The sequence below is a fragment of the Salmo salar genome, chromosome ssa25, assembly GCF_905237065.1.
Source record: "Salmo salar chromosome ssa25, Ssal_v3.1, whole genome shotgun sequence".
Taxonomy (NCBI): domain Eukaryota; kingdom Metazoa; phylum Chordata; class Actinopteri; order Salmoniformes; family Salmonidae; genus Salmo; species Salmo salar.
The window spans coordinates 2,652,267-2,674,904 of record NC_059466.1 but is presented as its reverse complement, the minus strand read 5'-3'; the positions used below and the strand labels follow the sequence as shown (position 1 = coordinate 2,674,904).

General features: G+C 42.9%; 2 protein-coding genes across 16 annotated transcripts in view; both read right to left on the bottom strand.

Annotated features, from left to right (window-relative positions):
• Positions 1-22,638, bottom strand: part of LOC106586043 (LIM domain only protein 7) — a 126,379-nt gene that overhangs the window by 44,070 nt on the left and 59,671 nt on the right. For 9 of the 15 annotated variants that reach the window (XM_045707639.1, XM_045707647.1, XM_045707640.1 and 6 more), the window contains 3 exons: positions 19,597-19,852; positions 9,381-9,413; positions 8,233-8,347 (listed from right to left, as the gene is read on the bottom strand). In XM_045707639.1, the coding sequence (XP_045563595.1) occupies positions 8,233-8,347; positions 9,381-9,413; positions 19,597-19,814 (366 nt within the window). In that variant the 5' untranslated portion in view covers positions 19,815-19,852. Of the gene's footprint in view, positions 1-8,232; positions 8,348-8,969; positions 9,261-9,380; positions 9,414-19,596; positions 19,853-21,306; positions 21,540-22,638 lie in introns of those variants that run through there. The other 6 variants (XM_045707638.1, XM_045707641.1, XM_045707643.1 and 3 more) reach the window with 5 other exon arrangements.
• LOC123730524 (LIM domain only protein 7-like) lies at positions 11,040-14,242 on the bottom strand. Its single transcript, XM_045707652.1, has one exon. The coding sequence runs from the start codon at positions 13,691-13,693 to the stop codon at positions 12,914-12,916; it is 780 nt and encodes a 259-aa protein (XP_045563608.1). The 5' UTR covers positions 13,694-14,242; the 3' UTR covers positions 11,040-12,913.

Sequence of the window (22,638 nt, the reverse complement as noted above, 5' to 3'; positions counted from 1 at the left end):
ATTCCATCCATTCATATGGACATGAATAAAGTTCTGGATAACGCTCTGCATCTAGATGAGATAACAAAGGGTCTAAAGTTAATGCAAAGTGGCAAGGCCCCATGCCCGTCGATTTTATTAACTCGCCCCATTACTATTAGATATGTTCACTGACTCGTTATCACAGGGCTCTTTCCCACCGACGCTAACTCAAGCCTCCATCTCACTTATACTCAAGAAAGATAAAGATCTGTCAGAATGTGGTGGATATCGTCCCATTTCACTCCCCGCTCCTTTTTACACTTTCGATAGAACCGCTTTCCTTGGCCTTAAAATTATCATCATTATTCAATGGAATCTACCAAGCTGGTGAAGAACACAAATTGTCGCTGTATGCAGATGATTTACTATTATATATCACTAACCATGTGAACTCTGTCGGTAACATACTGCATATTTTAAACACAATTGGATCATTCTCAGGTTACAAATTGAACATTCAGAAAATGTTTTCCGATCAAGCAAATTCCCCCTGGAGTCCTGCCTTTCCATCTATTGCCCTCTGGTTTTTCCTATTTAGGTGTGAAAATAAAGCATTCTCAGGCTACCCTCCATAAAACTAACTTTGCGAGTCTTGTCACACGATTTAAAGCAGACTTACAATGCTGGGATAGTCTGCCTCTCTCCTTAGCTGGAAGAATCCAATCTGTTAAAATGTGACTCATTTCAGGAAACTAGGCATATGACGCACATCAGTACTTCACAGGAGAGCCATTTGAACATAAACTTTTTTTTTATATCAAAATGCGTTTCTTTTTGTGACCTTTCATGTGCTTTAATAACAAACGTGTATGCAATCTGTAAATACGAATGAAATTATGAAATTACGAGCCTAGTTGGTTCAGCCACAGAAAAATAACCTTCCCGCTAGCCATGATTGGCTGAGATAATGGATTGGCTGGACATGCCGAGAGATGTGTTTGGATTGGTCTGCCATGTAGCAGGCTTCTGTCTATAATATGGTCAGTATGTGTAGGTAATCCTTTCTAACGTGGCTTTTTTGAAAGATATCACATAGAGAACTGCAAAGGTGTTTCTCTCCACTTTCTGGAGGACCTAGTTTGGAAATCAGTGGAATGCACGGTGGAATTAGAGTATGACAGCTAAGGAGATCGAGAAAATTCTGCCGTTTGATTGCAAATATGCAGACGGCTATAAAAAGAGAACACACAGAAGGCTGTTGTATAAAACACCTATCTATCCGGATTACATCTTCAAACTAAGGCAACCATGGCATCCGTGACAGAGAGGGAGAAGCGTTCATCCATGTATACGGGTAAGATAGTCTAGCTAGCTAAATATTCAGATATTACACGTTTCTAATTTTGTCAGAAAGTCGTTTTCCTTTCAAGTTAAAGTGTACTGTTAGCTAGCCAGCTAACATTAGCTGGCTGGATCACTAGCTAATGTTACCTGTATGATCTGTGTAGTAATATTATTCATATCTCAGAGACATTTGCATTGCTAGTTGTAGCTAGCTAGCTAACATTCAACCTGGTTGATTCAATGTTGATTCATGCAGGATAGTAACGTTATGATTTTTTTGTTTAGCTCGTTAGCTAGCTACATGTCTAAACAAAAGACTCCACTATGCAAGCAACCATTTCAATAGAATGTTCTTGATGTTACTGTGACAACTGTTGATATACGTAGCTGGTAAATTCTCTCTGGCTATCTACTCCAATTTCAGAGCACTCGTCTGAGTGTGCCAGAGCGCTGAAAAACTGACACATTTACGAATGCTCAACACCCAATGAATGTCGCCGGTGTCAGTAAACGTTGGCAAAAAAAGATGATAAAATTGTTGCCAGCAGCATAGTTTCAATCACCAACACTCTAGATAACATAAAAACAGCCTAACCAGCTCTGCTAGGATGAGTCAAATGGTCAGAGTGAGCTGTTCCCTCATTTTTGTATGGAAGTAGCTAGCAAGCTAGCAACGTTAGCCAGTTAGCTTGGGTGCTTGACTGCTGTTGTTAGGTCAGAACGCTCAGATCAACCCTACTCCTTGGCCAGAGCGTCCAGCGTGCACTCTGAATGCTCCGAGACAGTCAGAGGTCACCAAGCACAACATAGCTTCAGCGTGTAAATCAGCTAGAAAGATGTGTTGGCATCAAGTAATTGTCTCTGGCCTCCTCCCAGTTAGGGGGAGTGATGAGCTCTACAGCAGTCTCACAACTCAATCACTGGTTGAAAAATGTTTTCTGCCCCTCCCAAAAGATAGAATTTGTAGATAATTGGCACTCTTTCTCAGACTTACTCACAAACAGGACCAAGCCTGGCCTGCTGAGGAGTGACAGACTTCATCCTAGCTGGAGGGGTGCTCTCATCTTATCTATGAACATTGACAGGGCTCTAACTCCTCTAGCTCCAAAATGAGATAGGGTGCAGGCCAGGTAGCAGGCTGTTAGCTACCCTGCCAGCTTAGTGGAGTCTGCCACTAACACAGTCAGTGTAGTCAGCTCAGCTATCCCCATTGGGGTGGCAGGTAGCCCAGCGGATAGAGCATTGGGCCAGTAACTGAAAGGTTGCTAGATCAAATCCCCGAGCTGACAAGGTCAAAATCTGTCGATCTACCCCTGAACAAGGCAGTTAACCCACTGTTCCTAGGCTGTCATTGTAAATAAGAATTTGCTGTTAACTGACTTGCCTAGTTAAATAAAGGTTAAACAAAAAAAACTATGGAAACCGTGTCTGTGCCTCGATCTAGGTTGGGCAAAACTAAACATGGTGGTGTTTGCTTTAGCAATCTCACTGGAATTAAGACCTCCTGTCATTATTGAAAGAGATTGTCATATCTCACATCGCAAAATAGGGCTACTTAATGTTAGATCCCTCACTTCCAAGGCAATTATAGTCAATTAACTGATCATAATCTTGATGTGATTGGCCTGACTGAAACATGTTGGGGCTAGGGGGCAGTATTTGCACGGCCGGATAAAAAACGTACCCGATTTAAACTGGTTACTACTCCTGCCCAGAAACTAGAATATGCATATAATTAGTAGATTTGGATAGAAAACACTCTAAAGTTTCTAAAACTGTTTGAATGGTGTCTGTGAGTATAACAGAACTCATATGGCAGGCCAAAAGCTGAGAAGATTCCATACAGGAAGTGCCATGTCTGACAATTTGTTGTCCTTCTGTTGCATCTCTATCGAAAATACAGCATCTCTGATGTAACGTTACATTTTCTAAGGCTTCCATTGGCTCTCAGAAGGCGCCAGGAAGTGGAATGATGTGTCTCCTGTCTCTGGGCGAAGAACAGCAGGAGATTTTGTGAGTGGTCAGGCTCGGGACAGTGACACTGGAGATGCGCATTCATGAGAATTCTCAATTTCTTTCTTTCAGCCTTTGAATGAATACAACGTCGCCCGGTTGGAATATTATCGCTATTTTACGAGAAAAATAGCATAAAAATTGATTTTAAACAGCGTTTGACATGCTTCGAAGTACGGTAATGGAATATTTTGAAATTTTTTTGTCACGAAATGCGCTCGTGCATCACGCTTCGGATAGTGACCTGAATGCACAAACAAAACGGAGCTATTTGAATATAACTATGGATTATTTGGAACGAAAACAACATTTGTTGTTGAAGTAGAAGTCCTGGGAGTGCATTCTGACGAAGAACAGCAAAGGTAATCCAATTTTTCTAATAGTAATTCTGAGTTTAGTGAGCACAAAACTTGGTGGGTGTCAAATTAGCTAGCCTGTGATGGCCGAGCTATCTACTCAGAATATTGCAAAATGTGCTTTCGCCGAAAAGCTATTTTAAAATCTGACACCGCGATTGCATAAAGGAGTTCTGTATCTATAATTCTTAAAATAATTGTTATGTATTTTGTGAACGTTTATCGTGAGTAATTTAGTAAATTCACCGGAAGTTTGCGGTGGGTATGCTAGTTCTGAACATCACATGCTAATGTAAAAAACTGGTTTTTGATATAAATATGAACTTGATTGAACAAAACATGCATATATTGTATAACATAATGTCCTAGGAGTGTCATCTGATGAAGATCATCAAAGGTTAGTGCTGCATTTAGCTGTGGTTTTGGTTTTTGTGACATATATGCTTGCTTGAAAATGGCTGTGATTATTTTTTGCCAGGGTACTCTCCTGACATAATCTAATGTTTTGCTTTCGCTGTAAAGCCTTTTTGAAATCGGACAATGTGGTTAGATTAGCGAGAGTCTTGTCTTTAAAATTGTGTAAAATAGTTGATTGTTTGAGAAATTTCGATGTCGTCCCACATACCCTAGAGAGGTTAATATAGGTGTGCCCCAGGGTTCCATTTTAGCTCCAGTGTTGTTCTCAATTTTTATTAATGATTTGGGAAATGGGATGCAACCAGCAAAGTTAAATCTATATGCAGATGATGCAGTCATATATTCATGTGCTCCTTCTCTGGTTCAGGCTGTTGAAGAGCTCCAGACTGCTTTTCAGTCACTGCAGGCCTACCTTAATGGTCTCAAACTGGTCTTGAATGTCCAAAAATCTAAATTCATGACCTTTACCAGAGCTAAAACTCTGCCAGGGAAGGTTAGCATTGTTACATCTGGTGGCTTATCAATTGAAAAAGTGTTGTCCTACAAATACTTAGGTATTTGGTTGGATGACAAGTTGATCTTAAAGGTTCATGTGGATAATCTTGTGACAAAGCTTAAATTGAAATTGGGATTGCTTCTCGCTTATGGCTAGAAAGAAGCTTGTTCGGGCAACTTTTCTCTCTGTAATTGATTATGGTGACTTGTTGTATATGCATGCAGCCTCCTCTGTCTTACAGAGACTGAACTCTGTTAATCATGCATCCTTGTGCTTTTGTACAAATGCCAAGTCATTCACCTACCATAGCACCTTGTACCAAATGGTAGTTTGGACCTCACTTTATACGCACAGAAAGATTTGAATGTGTTCATCGACAAAGTCCTTTCGGGTAAACTCCCTCTTTACCTCTGTAGTCTGGTCTCCTTCACCACCAGCAGTTACCATACCCGGTCTGCTAGGTGGTTGCTACTTAAAGTCCCCAGGAAAGTCATAGTATTAGGCAAGACTGCCTTCTCTTCTTGTGCACCAGAGGCATGGAATAGTCTACAATCCATGCTTCATCTAGATACGTTAGTGCCACTGAATGAATTTAAAATATTGATGGGAGACTCTGTTACAGAGGAGTGTAAATGCTTTTTTTTAGGCTGGATCATGTTGTATTGTATATTTTAATTATGTAATGTATTGATTGTTGCTGCTGCCTTGGCCAGGTCTCCCTTGAAAAAGAGACTCTGGGACTCAATGGGCTTTTCCTGGTTAAATAAATGTTAAATAAATAGATATATAAAATGTATGTGTACATACTGTATATATGTATATTTATATATTATTATTTCCAATTGTATGTTTTGATTTATTTTATTTTTGTATGTATGCTGCTTTTGTTGTTAAGGGGATGGAGGTGTTTCAGTAAGTATAGCTATTCCCAAACTGGAGAAGGGGTATGCGCAATGCCGTTGGGGGTACGCCAAAGAAAAGTGATTCACATTTTAAAAATTATAATTATTAGTATTAAAAAAATGTTTTAAACAAAAACATTTCTTCACATTTTCAAACAGTACATTTCTATTTTCCAACAGGGCTATGCATTTGGGTGAGGTTTTTTTCTCACCTGAGTAGCCTCGTTTCACTGCCAAAAATAAAATTAAACCATCTAGTGTTCAGCGAAATAACAACACAATGTCAAATACAGCTAGTCTAGTCTCTCTCGGGGGAATTCCACTAACGGTCCACATGTAGCCAAACGTAGCGGCTGCTCATTCCGTTTGCTCGAAAATGGATCAATGGTTAAAAAAAGTAAGGCCTGCGTCCATAGAGACACATACCAGCTCTACTGGTAGTACTGCTACACCTGCACCTTTCGACGACACAAGTCCTGCTTCCACGACCACATCCAATGCTAGCATCAGTAATTCTACATTTGTTGTTAGCCCAGCTAGCATGGACATTGACTATTGTGAATCTGATGCAGCCCAAGAGCTACTGCTCCGTTACCCAGGAAAGCCCCGAACCACAGACAAGGTCAGTGGACCATTGAAGTGGCACAGAAATGATAACTACATTGATTTGGGGTTCACTTATATTGGGAGTAGTGCCTTTGCTCAGCCACAGTGTGTTATATGTGCAAAAGTACTATCTCACAACTCGATGAAACCACTCTTGCGCAGACATTTAGAAACAAAACATGCCAATTTTAAAAATAAGCCACGGGAGTTTTTTTGAGCGAGAATTAAGACTTTTGAGTAGTAAGACATGTTTAAAAGCAACAGATACCATTAATAAGAAGGGGCTAGAAGTGTCTTATATGGTGAGCTACCAAGTGGGTAGGACAGGCAAGCCCCATACTATTGTGGAGGACTTAATTCTTTCTGCTGCCGCAGATATGGCTGGGACAATGTTGGGGGAAAAGGCTAAAAAAACTATACAGACAATGCTTTCATCAAACAACACTGTTTCACAACGCATCAGTGATGGCAGGAGATGTTTTGAAATGATTACTGCTTTGCATACAAGTCAGTGTATTCTATGCGTTACAGCTGGATGAGTCAACAGATGTGGCGGGCCTGACACAGCTCCTGGTATACGTTTGTTACGGAGGGTCAATTAAGAAAGACATCCTCTTCTGCAAACCGCTGGAAACCAGGACAATAGGAAAGGATATTGTTAAAGTACTGGACAGCTTTGCGACATCAAATGGACTTTGGTGGTAAACATGTGTTGGTATCTGTACTGATGGCGCAAAAGCCATGACAGGGAGACATAGTGGAGTGGTAATGCGCATTTGCTCCCAACGCCACTTGGTACACTGCATAATCCACCGAGAGGCTCTTGCTGCCAAAGGAATGTGTTTTGGACACTACAGTGAAAATGGTTAACTTTGTTAAAGCAAGGCCCCTGAACTCTTGTGGATTTTCTGCACTATGCAATGATATGGGCAGCAACCATGTAACGCTTTTACAACACTGGTTATCAAGAGGCAAAGTTTTGACACATTTTTTTGAACTGAGAGAAGAGCTTAAAGTTCTCTTTACTGACCATAATTTTCACTTGTCTGACCGCTTGCATGATGACGAGTTTCTCATACGACTGGCCTATCTGGGTGATGTTTGATCTGAATCTAGGATTACAGGGACTCTCCTCAACTATATTCAACGCGCAGGTACTTTCCCGAAACGGATGACACAAACAACTGGATTCGTTATCCCTTTCATGCCCTTCCTCCAGTCCACTTACCGATATCTGAACAAGAGTGCCTCATCGAAACTGTGAATGTTTAATTTAATCAGAAGCCACTGCCAGATTTCTGGATTGGGCTGTGCTCAGAGTATCCTGCCTTGGAAAATCGCGCTGTTAAGACACTGATGCCCTTTGCAACCACATACCTATGTGAGAGTGGATTCTCGGCCCTCACTAGCATGAAAACTAAATACAGGCACAGACTGTGTATGGAAAATGATTTAATAAATATATCGTATGTGGCAGGCTTACAATGATGGCAAAAAACAACATTTGAGAGTGCGCTGACCCTGGTGCTAGAGGGGGTACGCAGCTGGAGGTTGAATGTTTGAAGGTGTAAGGGACTATAAAAAGTTTGGGAACCACTGGTATAGGGGGATAAAAGGATGTATCTGTTGAATTTGTAATTTGTATTTCTTTATATGTGCAATAAAAATATACATATATACATTTTTCATAAATCTGTTATGTCATGATTAATACGTTAATGTAGCCCTCATGAGGGAGGGTTCAAGTCAAGTGTAATAACAGTCTTTTGGGTTGAATGTGTGTGACCCCTGGTAAGGTGGGGACCGCTAGTGTTGAACGGATATGTGGGGCGTATTGCCACCAAACCAAACCTAACCAAAGGACTGACACAGGGTGAGATTACCAGGGGTGCATTCATTAGTGCAGACCGTAGAAAAATGTTTTGCAATGCAAACTACAGTTTGTATTGGACAAATTCAGGTAGGTCCTTACCAGTTTAGTCCTGTTTGCTTCCATTTGGTTCTTAGCGAATTCACCCTAAGACTACCTGATCCAATAACAAACACTCATTTTCATTTAGCGTTTCAAAATATTTTGTCACAGTATACCTACTGAACACAGCCCATGTGTGTGGTGGTCGCAGGTTCATATACTCACATCCTGCCACTGGTCTTCGTTCTCCTTAACCTGCTCTCTGATCTTCTGTAGCTCCTCGTAGCGCACCTGCTTCAGGGCCTCCTGGTCCACCGCAAGGTCTGTCATTGATTTGCTCCTACACACCACCAGAGAAGAGGAAGAGAGTTTAAAGACGGGGTTGAGATCAGTGTCAACTCAGTTACAGGCATTGGGCCATCAGTTAGGAGCATAAACCTACAGTGCACAAGACTGATGTTACGGTCATAAAGTAGGCTACAGATGTATGTATCAAAAGACACTCCAAATCCACTATAATCACAGATACAACACACATGCCAATCATAAATGCAGTCAAAATGGGGAGCAAAAAGTGCTTGTTAAATAAATCTCAATTAAATAAACTGAAACATACTTTTACACATACGTTTATTGTAAGAACACAGAAAACAAAAACCTTTCAAGGTTCAACATTCATTGAAGATGAAACAATAATTTTCATCTACATAACACCATTAAGACTAAAAGGTAGTACAAACAAAACAAGGTCCCCATTTTTCACATTTCTTAGTTAGGTATTAGTAAGCAAACAAAATAAGCAACAGTTGAGTCACGCTAAACACAAGCTTAATGCGATTTTAGCCTAATGGGTTAGACAAACCATGCAGTATATCTCAGCCATTCCATTCTGCAAATACGCTTGTTCACTCAAAGCTTTCAAAGTTGTGTATGGCCAAAAACATTCACTGCATTTGACTTACCTGTAAACTTCTGAATCATACTGCTATCAATGTCTCTCTATCTTGTCTGTCTGTTACACAAAACCAACCATCACGGTAGCCTACAACCTGTGCTTCAACAATTTTCTAACTCTCAGCTGTACATAAAATACAGTATGTTTGGTTGGATGACCCCTCACTCCACTTTGATGCCTTGTCAAACGCTGTGTCCCACCCTCCTTGGTTTGGCCCTGCGCCATTCAATACCCAACAATGTGTCAGTGTCATCGTATAGCAGTCAGCCATCGAGTGAGGGAACTAGTAAATGAGAGCAGCAACACAAAGGCAAAAGGAGGAAGGAGGCAGGGGGTGCCCTGTGATTGCATGGTGGGGGGAGGCCTTGGAGAGAACACGACCATGCCACATTCCTGGGAACCAACATAATCAACTCACCCATCGCTAGCAACGTTATGCTTTTGGAGCAGTCTAGGAGAACCAGAAAAGAGAACCACACAGACAAAAAAGTCACATTTGGGCCAGAATTTATTTTCCTACTCTGGGAATAAGTAGAGGTGAAGTGATCCATTTACATTTTAGTCATTTAGCAGACACTCTTATCCAGAGCACCTTACAGTAGTGAATGCATACATTTCATACATTTTTTTTCTCCATACTGGTCTCCCGTGGGAATCAAACCCACAACCCTGGCGTTGCAAACACCATGCTCTACCAACTGAGCCACAAGGGACTGATCCCTAACTGATCCCTAACCAGTGTCTGTAGTTATTCTCTCCCTCTAATGGCTAAGGTTAGGATTGGGAATCTAATCCTAGACCTGTGGTAAGGGATTGCTACCTTCAGCCTCTGTCTTCAAGATTCATATAGTAGGGGAAAAAGGAAGGGGAAAAGGTAAAGTGCATGGATGGACACAATGGTTCATTGCAATGCATAGTCAAGTGCCACTCCACTTCAGCTTCGTTCTCCTGGGGTTTCACTGTCCTTTTTATTGAAGGAGGGCATGTATCACAGTTAGAGTAACACCTTCCTTTCATCTCTTCGAGACCACAGCTAAGGTGATGTCACTGGAAACTCTACAGGAGTTTTCCATGTGTGAGAGAAATACATCCAGATGCCTCAGACCCATGTTTGAATGGCCTGTTTTGTGAGTGTGTCACACAGAGAAATAGAAAGAGTGTGATTGTGCGTTTGTGAGAGGGAAAGTGTGTGTGCTTCATATGTACACACACGGCCATATGTATTTAGACAGCGAAGCTACATTTTTTTATTTAGTCCCTCATTTGAAGAAATCACAAGTATTTGCACTTATAGTGTATTAAAGCAGTCAAAAGTGTAGTGTTTAGTCCCATATTCCTTGCACGCAATGACTACATCAAGCTTGTGACTCTTGTTTTGGTTGTGTTTTGGATTAAGTAATGCCTAATAGGAATTGCGTGCAAGGAATACTTTAAATAATTTAAATTAATACACTAAGTGTACTTAGTCCAAATGCTTAGGACTTCTTCACATGGGGGGTGGGGGGGGGGGGGGGGACTAGCTACATAAAGTGCTTTCATTTGTAATTGGTAAAAGGTGACATTCTGACATTCTGTACTGTCGCCTGATATGAAAGACTTGATCTCAAATTCAAAATGCTGGTGTATAGCGCCAAGTAAAAATGTTTATCTACACTGTCCAAATACATATGGAGGGGAGTGTATATCAGAGCGTGTGTGTGTAAACTGCGTATGTGTTTTCACGTTGCCAAGAGTGGCAGGTAACAGCTTTCATCCCCTCACACGACGATGGGGAATTTCAGTCTAGGTTTTCATGTCTGTCTTCCTTATTAAAAAACTTACAATCTATGATCATCATCTACCTCTGCTGTGCAGACCTGGGTTGAAATACTATTAGAAATGTCTCAAATACTTTGAGAGTTTACTTCAGCCTGACTGCCAGTGTCTGGAGTGCCATGTGGGTGGGGTTTGAACTTTTGAGAATTCTCTATTGAATCCATTGTGCCAGGCAAGCTCAATTGACCACAGCTAAAGTATTATAAATTATTTCAAATAGTATTGAGAACCCAGGTCTGGTTTGGTGCAGTGTATCCTTTGATCCTTGGATGTTGGCTCTTCCTATCATTGTGAAGCAGAATTCACCAAGCGTTGGATTGTTCACCCACTAATAGGGAACGTGAGCTGGGTTTAGACCGTCGTGAGATGGGAATGGTGAAATACATCTAACTAGATCTAACAAAGACACAGCATTCTGTAGTGTGACAGTGTGGATAATTATTTATTTAAGTAGGGGGTTCATCTCGAAAACCCAGAACTAAAATCTTGCATAATTGCATAAGATTCTTGATTAGGTTCAGGAGGGAGATAATATACTGTATTTTATGAGAAAAGATACTAACAAGACTAGGGAAGTCTCCACCCACCTAAACGGAAACTCTCAGCCAAACCATTGGCCAAATGTTCCTTGTTAGTCGTCTCATCCCCGTCTGTTCGACAGATGTTACGATACCATCTTATGTTACGTGCGTCTGTCCATGAGAGTGAGTGTGGGGTCAATAGCTTGAGTTATATATAGATCTTACTCATGTTCAAATTCCTTTTCATACCACTGTGCTCATACTGCTCCCCCAAGTCAGTGTGAAGTTCCCTGATGTTGAGACACTGTGTTATTCCAAGGCAAATAGAGGTGCTAGGGTGACGTCATACTTCGCCGTTCATGAACCACCTCCGATTGATTCCATGACAACAGTTTTCAGTCTGTTTTTGTCTATTTTTATTAAGCATGGGACAAAGTATTTTTAAATTCACAGGCAAAGGCAATCCATGAGCAGAAAAACAAAAAACAAAAAAACGAATGTAAAACAGAATAGGGTCTTGTTGTGTTAATTCTGATGGACGTATACATTTTTGGTCAATGCATTGACAACAGTGCTCATGTGGTGGTGTCTAGAATTAGCACATAAAAAAGGTTAGCAGCAGTTATACAAGTTTTACAGAAAGGTCATTTACTTAGGGTGTTGCGTTTTAGATCTTCAGAATTGTATAGCTTGTATGGTTTCAGAAAATACCACAACCTGCGTAAAAAAAAGGTCATTTGTTTGACCTAATCAATCAAACCACTTTCTCAAAAGCTGAGGTAACTTAACTGTGGGTTATTTTTCTACATTTCCACCACTTGGTTTATTTGCTAAAAATACATTTACGGTAAAGTTGTCTTTTATCAATTTGTTGCAGTTAGTGTGAAAGGCACATGTTTGTTTTTGGTAGAGACGTGCTTAATATAGTTAATTGAAATTTCCTTCTATGAGGTCCTTCTATAAGCACCACTCCGTATCAATGCATATCCACATGCGATTTAGGGCACTTCAATAACAGACAGAAAAGGGTTCTTAGAAGTAAACAGCACCGGTGTGTGTGTGGGGGCGGGGGGGTGTGGGCGTTAAGGAGATGTTTATCTTTCAAAGGGTGTAAAATAGTTGTATGTTTGAAAAATGTGAATTTTGACATTTATTTGGATTCAAATTTGCCGCTCTTGAAATGCACCTGCTGTTGATGGAGTGCACCACGGGGGGGGGACGCTAGCGTCCCACCTAGCCCATAGAGGTTAAAGAAGAAAACAACAGCACACAACCCGGAGATTTGGGTCTCTGTCTCAAATGGCACCCTATTCCCTATATAGTGCACTACTTTTGACTAGAGCCTTATACGGTAGACCTATGTGGCTCCAGGTCAGTCAAAGTAGTACAGCGCCCCTGGAGCAAATTAGAGTTAAGTACTTTGCTCAGGGGCACATCGACCGATTATTCACCTTGTATTTGAACCAGCAACGGTTACTGGCCCACCGCTCTAACTGCTAAGCTACCTGCGGCCTATAGCAGTGCACTATATAGGGTTTGGGGTGCCAAATGATATTTGCCCTGAGAGCAACAGGCACTGTAGCGGGATTGTTGTTTTCGGCAGCCATTTTAATTCCTAACTGTTCAGAAAGGCTAACCTCTCGATCATCATCCTCTTCTTGTACCTCAGCCGACTCGCCTCCCTAATCGCCACCATCTTCTGCAGGTCACCCTCGCTACAGGAAGTGGGCAATGACGGACCCATCTGATTGGCCGACATACCTAGATATGACCGCTGACCTTGGACACGCACTGCCCCCACCCCCACCCCGAGCACCACCCCAAACTTCCTCAGCAACATGTCGTCCATTTTAGGGTGCCCATCAAGATCTCCTCTTTCCTCATGATTCGCCCCGCCCTCAGCTTCAACCTCCTGGGTCAAAGGTGAGGGGGCGCAGAGCAGCCGCGCCTGGAGCTTGGCAGGCAGCGCCCAGGGCTCAGGGATGATCATTGGGTTGTAGCTGTCGGCCGCACCCAACAGTGGTCTCTGCCGCCGACCATCTTGGGGCTGGTTGACCTTCCGAAAAATGAAGTCGTCCCGCTCCATGTCGGGGATGACGGTCTTGTCATCCTTGCCCGGCGTCTGCGGCTGGGTGACGATGTTGAGCTGGGGGTTCGAGGCGTAGAGGTGGCCGGACAAGTGGTTTACGCACACCCGGGTTTTCAGCACAGCCAGCTCCGAGTTGGAGTGGAAGGCCTGGGTGCGTCGGGCGAACATGTCGTCATTCTCCAGGTCAGGGAAGATGCTCGCCAGGGACTCATCCAATGGTTCTGGAGGATCCAGGGGGTTGTCACGCCCCAGAAGGGGATGCTTCTCGCATTTGACCAGCCGGGGGCCTGAGGTAGGGTCGATCATAGGGAATACCACTGGGTAGCGCTCAAAGTATGGGATGTTGGTGGCTTGCTTTTTGGGGGGCTGGTAGAGGGCAGTGTGTTGTGGCTGAGTGTTGTGAGGACTGGAGGGGGGGGGTGGAAGAGAGAGGAGAAGGAGAGAGAGGACAGAGGGTTGATGAGTTGCATGCAAGTATAATAGGAGGAAAGCAGAAAGAGCTAGGAAAAGGAGGTTTAAAAAATGGAAGGCTGTTTGATTCAAAACAGGGCTGCATCAAACTGAGGACCTTGTATTCTGAAGCAGCTTATTCAAATCATAAGTGCTTGGCAAACACAGTACAGTATCTTAACATATGTACTGATGCAAATTAGACTAAACAGCAAGACAGCAAAGCGATTATACCTCAGTATAACTGGTATAACTCTCAAAACTGCTCTTCAAGGCATGTTAGGGCACAGTTATTAGCTTAGCTTTTTAGCACAGTATCGCTGTTAGTACATGAGGGAGGGCAGCCAATCAGAACTCCTGCCCTTGTAAGGCAATGCGCTAGACCAGTGCTCCTGTGATTTCACAGTCAATCGAGCAGCTGTATCGACCTTTGATCTGCAGCCGGGTGGCTGGTGTGGGTGGAGCCTTCAGGTGCATGGGGGTGAGAGGAGGGGGAGGGGCCGGAAGGGGCTGAGGAGAACCGGTGACTGACATCGCAGTCAGAGTCGTCAGAGGATGAGCCGCCAGACTTCTTTCGGCTATGGCCCCAGAGAGAGGAGTGGGTGCAGCAAAGAGAGAGAGACAGAACGAGAGAGAGCGGGGAGAGGGAGAGTGAGAAGGATCGATGAGGGAAAGTGAGGGAAAATAGAGTGGGGAAAGGGAGTGTAAGGCAAAGTGAGAAGAAAAGAGAGAAACGGAGAAGCAGAAGTCAGACAGGTGGAATCAATACAGTGAAGGGGTGACAGCGTAGCCTAGTGGTTAGAGCGTTGGACAAGTAACCGAAAGGTTGCAAGATTAAATCCCTGAGCTGACAAGGTACAAATCTGTCGTTCTGCCCCTGAACAAGGCAGTTAACCCACTGTTCCTAGGCCGTCTTTGAAAATAAGAATTTGTTCTTAATTAACTGACTAGCCTAGTTAAATAAAAAAAAGTAGTGTAAAAGTAGAGTAAAATAGTTCCCTACAGCAGTGTGGACACAACTTATCAATCAAATGAAAGCTTTATGAATGATGTTAGAATCACATGCATTAACCTGTTTGGGATAGGGGGCAGTATTGACACGGCTGGATAAAAAACATACCCGATTTAATCTGGTTACTACTCCTGCCCAGTAACTAGAATATGCATATAATTATTGGCTTTGGATAGAAAACACCCTAAAGTTTCTAAAACTGTTTGAATGGTGTCTGTGAGTATAACAGAACTCATATGGCAGGCCAAAACCTGAGAAGATTCCATGCAGGAAGTGGCCTGTCTGACAAGTTGGGTTTCATCTTGGCTCTTTTTATTGAAGACTGAAGATCTTTGCTATAACGTGACACTTCCTACGGCTCCCATAGGCTCTCAGAGCCCGGGAAAAAGCTGAACGATATCGAGGCAGCCTCTGGCTAAAACACATTATCGCGTTTGGCAAGTGGCCGATCAGAGTACTATGGGCTTAGGCGCGTGCCCGAGTCGACCCCATGCTTTATTTTCTTTCGTCTGTTTACCTAAACGCAGATTCCCGGTCGGAATATTATCGCTTTTTTATGAGAAAAATGGCATAAAAATGTATTTTAAACATGCTTCGAAGTACGGTAATGGAATATTTAGAATTTTTTTGTCACGAATTGCGCCATGCTCGTCACCCTTATTTACCCTTTCGGATAGTGTCTTGAACGCACAAACAAAACGCCGCTATTTGGATATAACAATGGATTATTTGGGACCAAACCAACATTTGTTATTGAAGTAGAAGTCCTGGGAGTGCATTCTGACGAAGACAGCAAAGGTAATAACATTTTTCTTATAGTAAATCTGACTTTGGTGAGTGCTAAACTTGCTGGGTGTCTAAATAGCTAGCCCTGTGATGCCGGGCTATCTACTGAGAATATTGCAAAATGTGCTTTCACCGAAAAGCTATTTTAAAATCGGACATATCGAGTGGATAGAGGAGTTCTGTATCTATAATTCTTAAAATAATTGTTATGGTTTTTGTGAACGTTTATCGTGAGTAATTTAGTAAATTCACCGGCAGTGTTCGGTGGGAATGCTAGTCACATGCTAGTCACATGCTAATGTAAAAAGCTGGTTTTTGATATAAATATGAACTTGATTGAACAAAACATGCATGTATTGTATAACATAATGTCCTAGGGTTGTCATCTGATGAAGATCATCAAAGGTTAGTGCTACATTTAGCTGTGGTTTGGGTTTATGTGACATTATATGCTAGCTTGAAAAATGGGTGTCTGATTATTTCTGGCTGGGTACTCTCCTGACATAATCTAATGTTTTGCTTTCGTTGTAAAGCCTTTTTGAAATCGGACAGTGTGGTTAGATTAACGAGAGTCTTGTCTTTAACCTCTCTAGGGTAGGTGGCACCAAATCGTCCCACCTACGTAACAGCCAGTGTAATCCCGTGGCGCGTTATTCAAAAACCTCAAAAATGCAAAAACTTCAATTTTTCAAACATATGACTATTTTACACCATTTTAAAGGCAAGACTTAGTTTAGCACTCACCAAAGTCAGATTTACTATAAGAAAAATGTTATTACCTTTGCTGTCTTCGTCAGAATGCACTCCCAGGGCTTCTACTTCAATAACAAATGTTGGTTTGGTTCAAAATAATCCATAGTTATATCCAAACAGCGGCGTTTTGTTCATGCGTTCAAGACACTATCCGAAAGGGTAAATAAGGGTGACGAGCATGGCGCAATTCATGACAAAAAATTCTAAATATTCCATTACCGTACTTCGAAGCATGTCAACCGCTGTTTAAAATCAATTTTTATGCCATTTTTCTCATAAAAAAGCGATAATATTCCGACCGGGAATCTGCGTTTAGGTAAACAGATGAAAGAAAATAAAGCATTCGGTCGACTCGGGCACGCGCCTAAGCCCATAGTACTCTGATCGGCCACTTGCCAAAAGCGATAATGTGTTTCAGCCAGAGGCTGCCTCGATATCGTTCAGCTTTTTCCCGGGCTCTGAGAGCCTATGGGAGCCGTAGGAAGTGTCACGTTAGAGCAAAGATCCTCAGTCTTCAATAAAAAGACCCAAGATGAAACACAACTTGTCAGACAGGCCACTTCCTGCATGGAATCTTCTCAGGTTTTGGCCTTCCATTTGAGTTCTGTTATACTCACAGACACCATTCAAACAGTTTTAGAAACTTTAGGGTGTTTTCTATCCAAAGCCAATAATTATATGCATATTCTAGTTACTGGGCAGGAGTAGTAACCAGATTAAATCGGGTACGTTTTTTATCCGGACGTGTCTATACTGCCCCCTAGCCCTAACTGGTTAAAATGGTGTAAAATAGTCATATGTTTGAAAAATTGAAGTTTTTGCATTTTTGAGGTATTTGAATAACGCGCCACGGGATTACAATGGCTGTTGAGTAGGTGGGACGCAAGCGTCCCACCTAGCCCATAGAGGTTAAACAGAGTATAGGGAATCACTGGAAAATGTTGCGATAGAAAGAGATAGAAACAGGAAACTGTGATAGAAAGATAATGAAAATAGTTGGTGATAGAGTGATAAAGTACTGTTAGCAATAAGAATGTGATGTGCCATTAGAAATAGTGAATGTAAGAAAGAGTAAAGAAATTATGTGTGTTGTTTGTAAATGTTGGCATTGTATGTACTAATGTTTTATATAGTATTTGAAATGTACAGTATGAACATGTGAATGGAACGCAAGTGCTTTAAATGATGACGTTAAATCTGTGTTATGGGGTATGATGCTGTAAGTGTTTGTGCGTGTGCGGTCTTTAACATTGACCCTCTTTGCATCGTCCCCCCTCCCCCTGTCAGTATGTCCACAGACCTGAAGCCCTGGATCTTCTTGTACCAGGGTCTCCTCTGGGACCCCAGTTTGATCTTCTGCACGTGGGTGTCCTCCTCAGGCGTCCAGAACTTGGGCAGAAACCTGTCATATGACACGTCGACAGTTGACTTGGGCGACACACCCACTTTGCGAGCGTACAGGTCATCCTGAACGGGGTCAGCATACCCAACATCATCTTCCTCGTCTTCAGAATCATCGTACATCTGTCGGAGGAGGCTGTCAGTGGGGAGAGGATGGTGGTGGTCCACCCTCACTGAGCCCATCTGAGGCTGGGGGGAGCACATCGGCGTCATTGGCCCACTGCTGCTACTCGAGAGAGAGAAAGGGAGACCAGCCAATCGTATGAATGGAAAGGGTTTATCAGGAAGTGCACACTAGCAATCAAAAGGCAGAGCAAGGAGTGTATGGTGTTGGAACATCCTTGGGTAAATGGCACACAATCTCCAATGAGAGCACACAAGGATAGAATTAGAGGACAAGGCAGAACCAAAACGAAAAACACATGAGGAACAAAAAACTTTTTGTTTTTTTGTTTCAAATCAATGAAATCAAGTAAATTAAATTAAATCAAGTAAATTAAATAAAGTCAATGTGAAATTGGATATTTTGGGTGGCAAGTCACTCACTCAGTCACTGCAAATCCAACTGCAAGAGGAACGAGCAAATACAACTAAAGTAAACAATCAAACAAAACAATCAAACACACAAACAAAAAAAATGTATTCAATCAATCAGTTAGAAGAGCCGCCAAGTTAAGACCAAGGTAGCCTGCTACACTCATGGTTCTAGAAAACCATGCAAACTGAAGCGCTCTCTCGTTCTCTCATTCTTTCTTTCTCCCACACTCGTTCATTCTGCAGGCATAACAGAAGAAGCTCTCTCTCTTTCTCTCTCGCTCTGGTCAGATCCCACGGCATCAGGCTTTCTGACCTGAGGCAGGTCACCGTCTGCCGCGGTGGGGCGTTCGTGTTTGTGGTCATTGTGACCGTTGGCCAGGTCCCTCCTTTCGCCACTGAAACCACTCCTCCCCCTCCTCCTAATCCCACGGCATTCCCGGCCTCCACAGGGCTGATTGGTAGTGCGAAGTTGGTAGGCAGGGCATGGGAGGGACTGTGGAAGCGCCGGCTGGCCAGGTCGTCCAGAATGAGGTCGGGGTCCGGCCGCTCGCTGTCAGAATCATCGTCACTGCCACTCTCGTACTCGTACGCCCACTGCAGTTGGGCGGCGTCCAGGGAATTCTGGGATATGCATCTGTTGTTGGAGGATTCGGACCTGGTCTCACAGAGGTCAGTGTTCCGAGGTTAGTCGCAACATATGATGGTACAGTGCACACACACAACCATATCCATGGGACAATCATACACAACCATGGGAGAACCAACCAGAAGACAGACAGAAAGACAGTGGAGATGATAGGAGAGAAGTGTGTAAAGACAGGGCAAGGATCAGGGTATGGCATACAGTAGATTTAAACCACATAAAGTCAGATCCATGTCTTATACCGTATTCACCAGTGCAAAGCAATAGTTTTATTTGGTGTGAAAGAAAACAAGCTGGCTTATAGAGCTAGCTTACTGTAGCTTGTGTTGCAATGGAGTTTCATAACGATCAAAGAAACTGGGTGGCAAGGCTTGGCTCGATACCATTACCATTTAACAGAAGGATACCAATTCACCTGAATTATACTGAATTAAAATGGAATTGAGCCCCACCCTTCTGGATGATTTAACCATTGACAGACCAGTGAACAGGCCGGAATGAACATTTTTTACTTCTATTGGTCCTTCGTATATCCAAAAGGATTTGCTAGAGCAGCACCTGTGGATAAAGACTCGAGGCAGCTGATTTCTGGTGTATTAGCTACAGGTGTGTGTATGACTCTGCTACCTGGTGAAGGTGCCATCCTCCTCAGTGTACATGGGGCTGGCCCAGCTTTGGCGGCTATCCTCGTGGCGCTCGGCCCGCTTCTTGCGGAGTGGTGCTGGCACGTATGCCGCCGGCTTGTCCTTGGTGGGCAGGAACTGGTTGAACTGTGTGGTCGTTTTGGGTGCGATGACCAACGAGCGGCGGTAGTGCAGCGAATCCTTGTTACTGTCCGCCGCCATCCTGAAGACTGAGTCCACCTCCGTGTCACTCCCACAACCTAATTTGGTGAGGAGATATAGAGAAGGAAGAGGTGAGAAATTGAAGAGGAAGGGGAAGGGAAGGACAGGGGAAATTGAAAGGGGAGGGAAGGCCCGCGTCCATAGAGACACAAACCAGCTCTACTGGTAGTTCTGCTACACCTGCACCTGTCGACGACACAAGTTGTTCTGCTTCCACGACCACACCCAATGCTAGCATCAGTAATTCTACATTTGTTGTTAGCCAAGCTAGCATGGGCACTGACAGTTGTAATTCTGATAGAGCCGAAGAGCTACTGCCCCCTTACCCGGGAAAGCACCGAACAACAGACAGCGTCGTTGGACCATCGAAGAGGCTAAAAAATGATGAGAATTACATTGATTTGGGGTTCACTTATATTGGAACTAGTGCCTTTCCTCATCCACAGCCAATTTGAAAAATGAGCCACAGGAGTTTTTGAAGCGAGAATTACTCGCTCAAAAATGACTTTCGAGTAGTAAGACATGTTTAAAAGCAACAGATACCATTAATAAGAAGGGGCTAGAATCATCTTATATGGTGAGCAACCGAGTGGCTAGGACAAGTAAGCCCCATACTATTGTGGAGGACTTAATTATTCCTGCTTCCGCGGATATGGCTGGGACAATGCTGGGGGAAAAGGCCAAAAAAACTATTCAGACAATGCCTTCATCAAACAACACTGTTTTACGACACATCAGTGACATGGCAGGAGATGTTTTGAAACAATTACTGCTTCGCATTCAAGCCAGTGAATTCTATGCATTACAGCTGGATGAGTCAACAGACATGGCAGGCCTGGCACAGCTCCTGGTTTATATTCGTTACATTTATGGGGGGGCAATTAAGGAAGACATCCTCTTCTGCAAACCGCTGGAAAGTCTCTCTCTGTAATTACTGACCTGCTCTCCTGGGCCTTAAACACCACCAACCAAAACAAAACCTATTCGACTTAATTGAAATAACTATTATTAAATAGAAGTAGAAAAAAAGCTCTTTGTGTAATATATTTTTCTCCTTACAGTGAGTTTGATAAGTTTCGAGGAGAAAATATAGTTATATTTATCAACCACTAGAGGGTTAGTAGTTTGCTCTCTTCAACTGATGCTACATGTTTTTGTATCCCAAAACATTATTTGTTTTACAGTGAGACCAATTTTATTGTCGGGTGCGAGACATTTAACCGATAAAATAGTCCACACACTGTAAAATATGTCAACAAAGATCTGGTATCGGTAAAATTAACATGCTCAGTGTGAATTTCACAGATAATCTCAGATAGTCCTCAGGAAACAATACCATCTGCTCTTCAAATACCATCACGCTAACACAATCACTACTCCTCAAGATCTCAGACTAAGATATAGAGATATACTACTAAGAGCCAAAAAAAAGCATAACAAAGTACAACCAAAACACACTCAAGTACACACTCAGGTGTGTGCATGTCCATACCCTCACTGCTGCCTTTGAGAGTTTTAGAGGATTTGCTGTGTGGTCTAGAACCCAGGGAGTCCAAGCTATCCAAAGAGTCCCCTTCTGTGTCCTCCTCCTTCTCCTCCTCTCAGTATAGGGAATAGATCGTCTTTCTCACTGTACCAGCTGTCTCCAAAACTACTGTCTCTTTCTCTAAAGCTGCTGCCACTGCTACTGCTGCTGGCTTTCTGGCCAGACGATACCTTGAGTGCCTGCAATACACACACACACACACACACACACACACACACACACACACACACACACACACACACACACACACACACACACACACACACACACACACACACACACACACACACACACACATATACACAAACAGTTGAAAGACATTTGCTTCCGGACAAGCTAAACACCTTCTTCACCCGCTTTGAGGATAACACAGTGTCACTGACGCAGCCTGCTACCAAGGACTGTGGGCTCTCCTTCTTCGGGGCCGATGTGAGTAAGACATTTAAGTGTGTTAAAAACCTCTACAGGATCGGTGGGTCCCCGGGCGGGATGATTCAGCTAACGTAGGCTAATGTGATTAGCATGAGGTTGCAGCTTCTATCCACAAGCTTTGTTTGGACAATGGCAGATGGAAGGGAGGGTGGTGCGGCAGTTGCCGCTTCTCCTACAGATGCTGTTATTTTATCTAAAACATCAGGTGTAAGCTGACCCCAGCTAAGTAACTCATGCAAAGATTTAACCTGTTTGGGATAGGGGGCAGTATTTTCACGGCCGGATAAAAAACATACCCAATTTAATCTGGTTACTACTCCTGCCCAGAAACTAGAATATGCATATAATAAGTAGATTTGGATAGACAACACTCTACAGTTTCTAAAACTGTTTGAATGGTGTCTGTGAGTATAACAGAACTCATATGGCAGGCCAAAACCTGAGAAGATTCCATACAGGAAGTGCCCTGTCTGACAATTTATTGTCCTTCTGTAGCCTCTCTATCGAAAATACAGCATCTGTGCTGTAACGTGACATTTTCTAAGGCTTCCATTGGCTCTCAGAAGGTGCCAGAACGTGTAATGAGAGGTCTGCAGTCTCTGGGCTAAGTACAGCAGCTCTGTTTGTTACTGGCCTGCCTGGGGACAGTGACACTGGAGATGCGCATCCACGAGACTACTCCATTTTGTTCTTTCAGTCTTTGAATGAATACAACGTCACCAGGTTGGAATATTATAGCTATTTTACGAGAAAAATAGCATAAAAATTGATTTTAAACAGCGTTTGACATGCTTCGAAGTACGGTAATGGAATATTTAGACATTTTTTGTCACGAAATGCGCTCGC

Bases quoted from the DNA above. Each gene is read 5' to 3' on its own strand.
- LOC123730524 (XM_045707652.1), bottom strand. From the start codon at position 13,693: ATGATCGACCCTACCTCAGGCCCCCGGCTGGTCAAATGCGAGAAGCAT.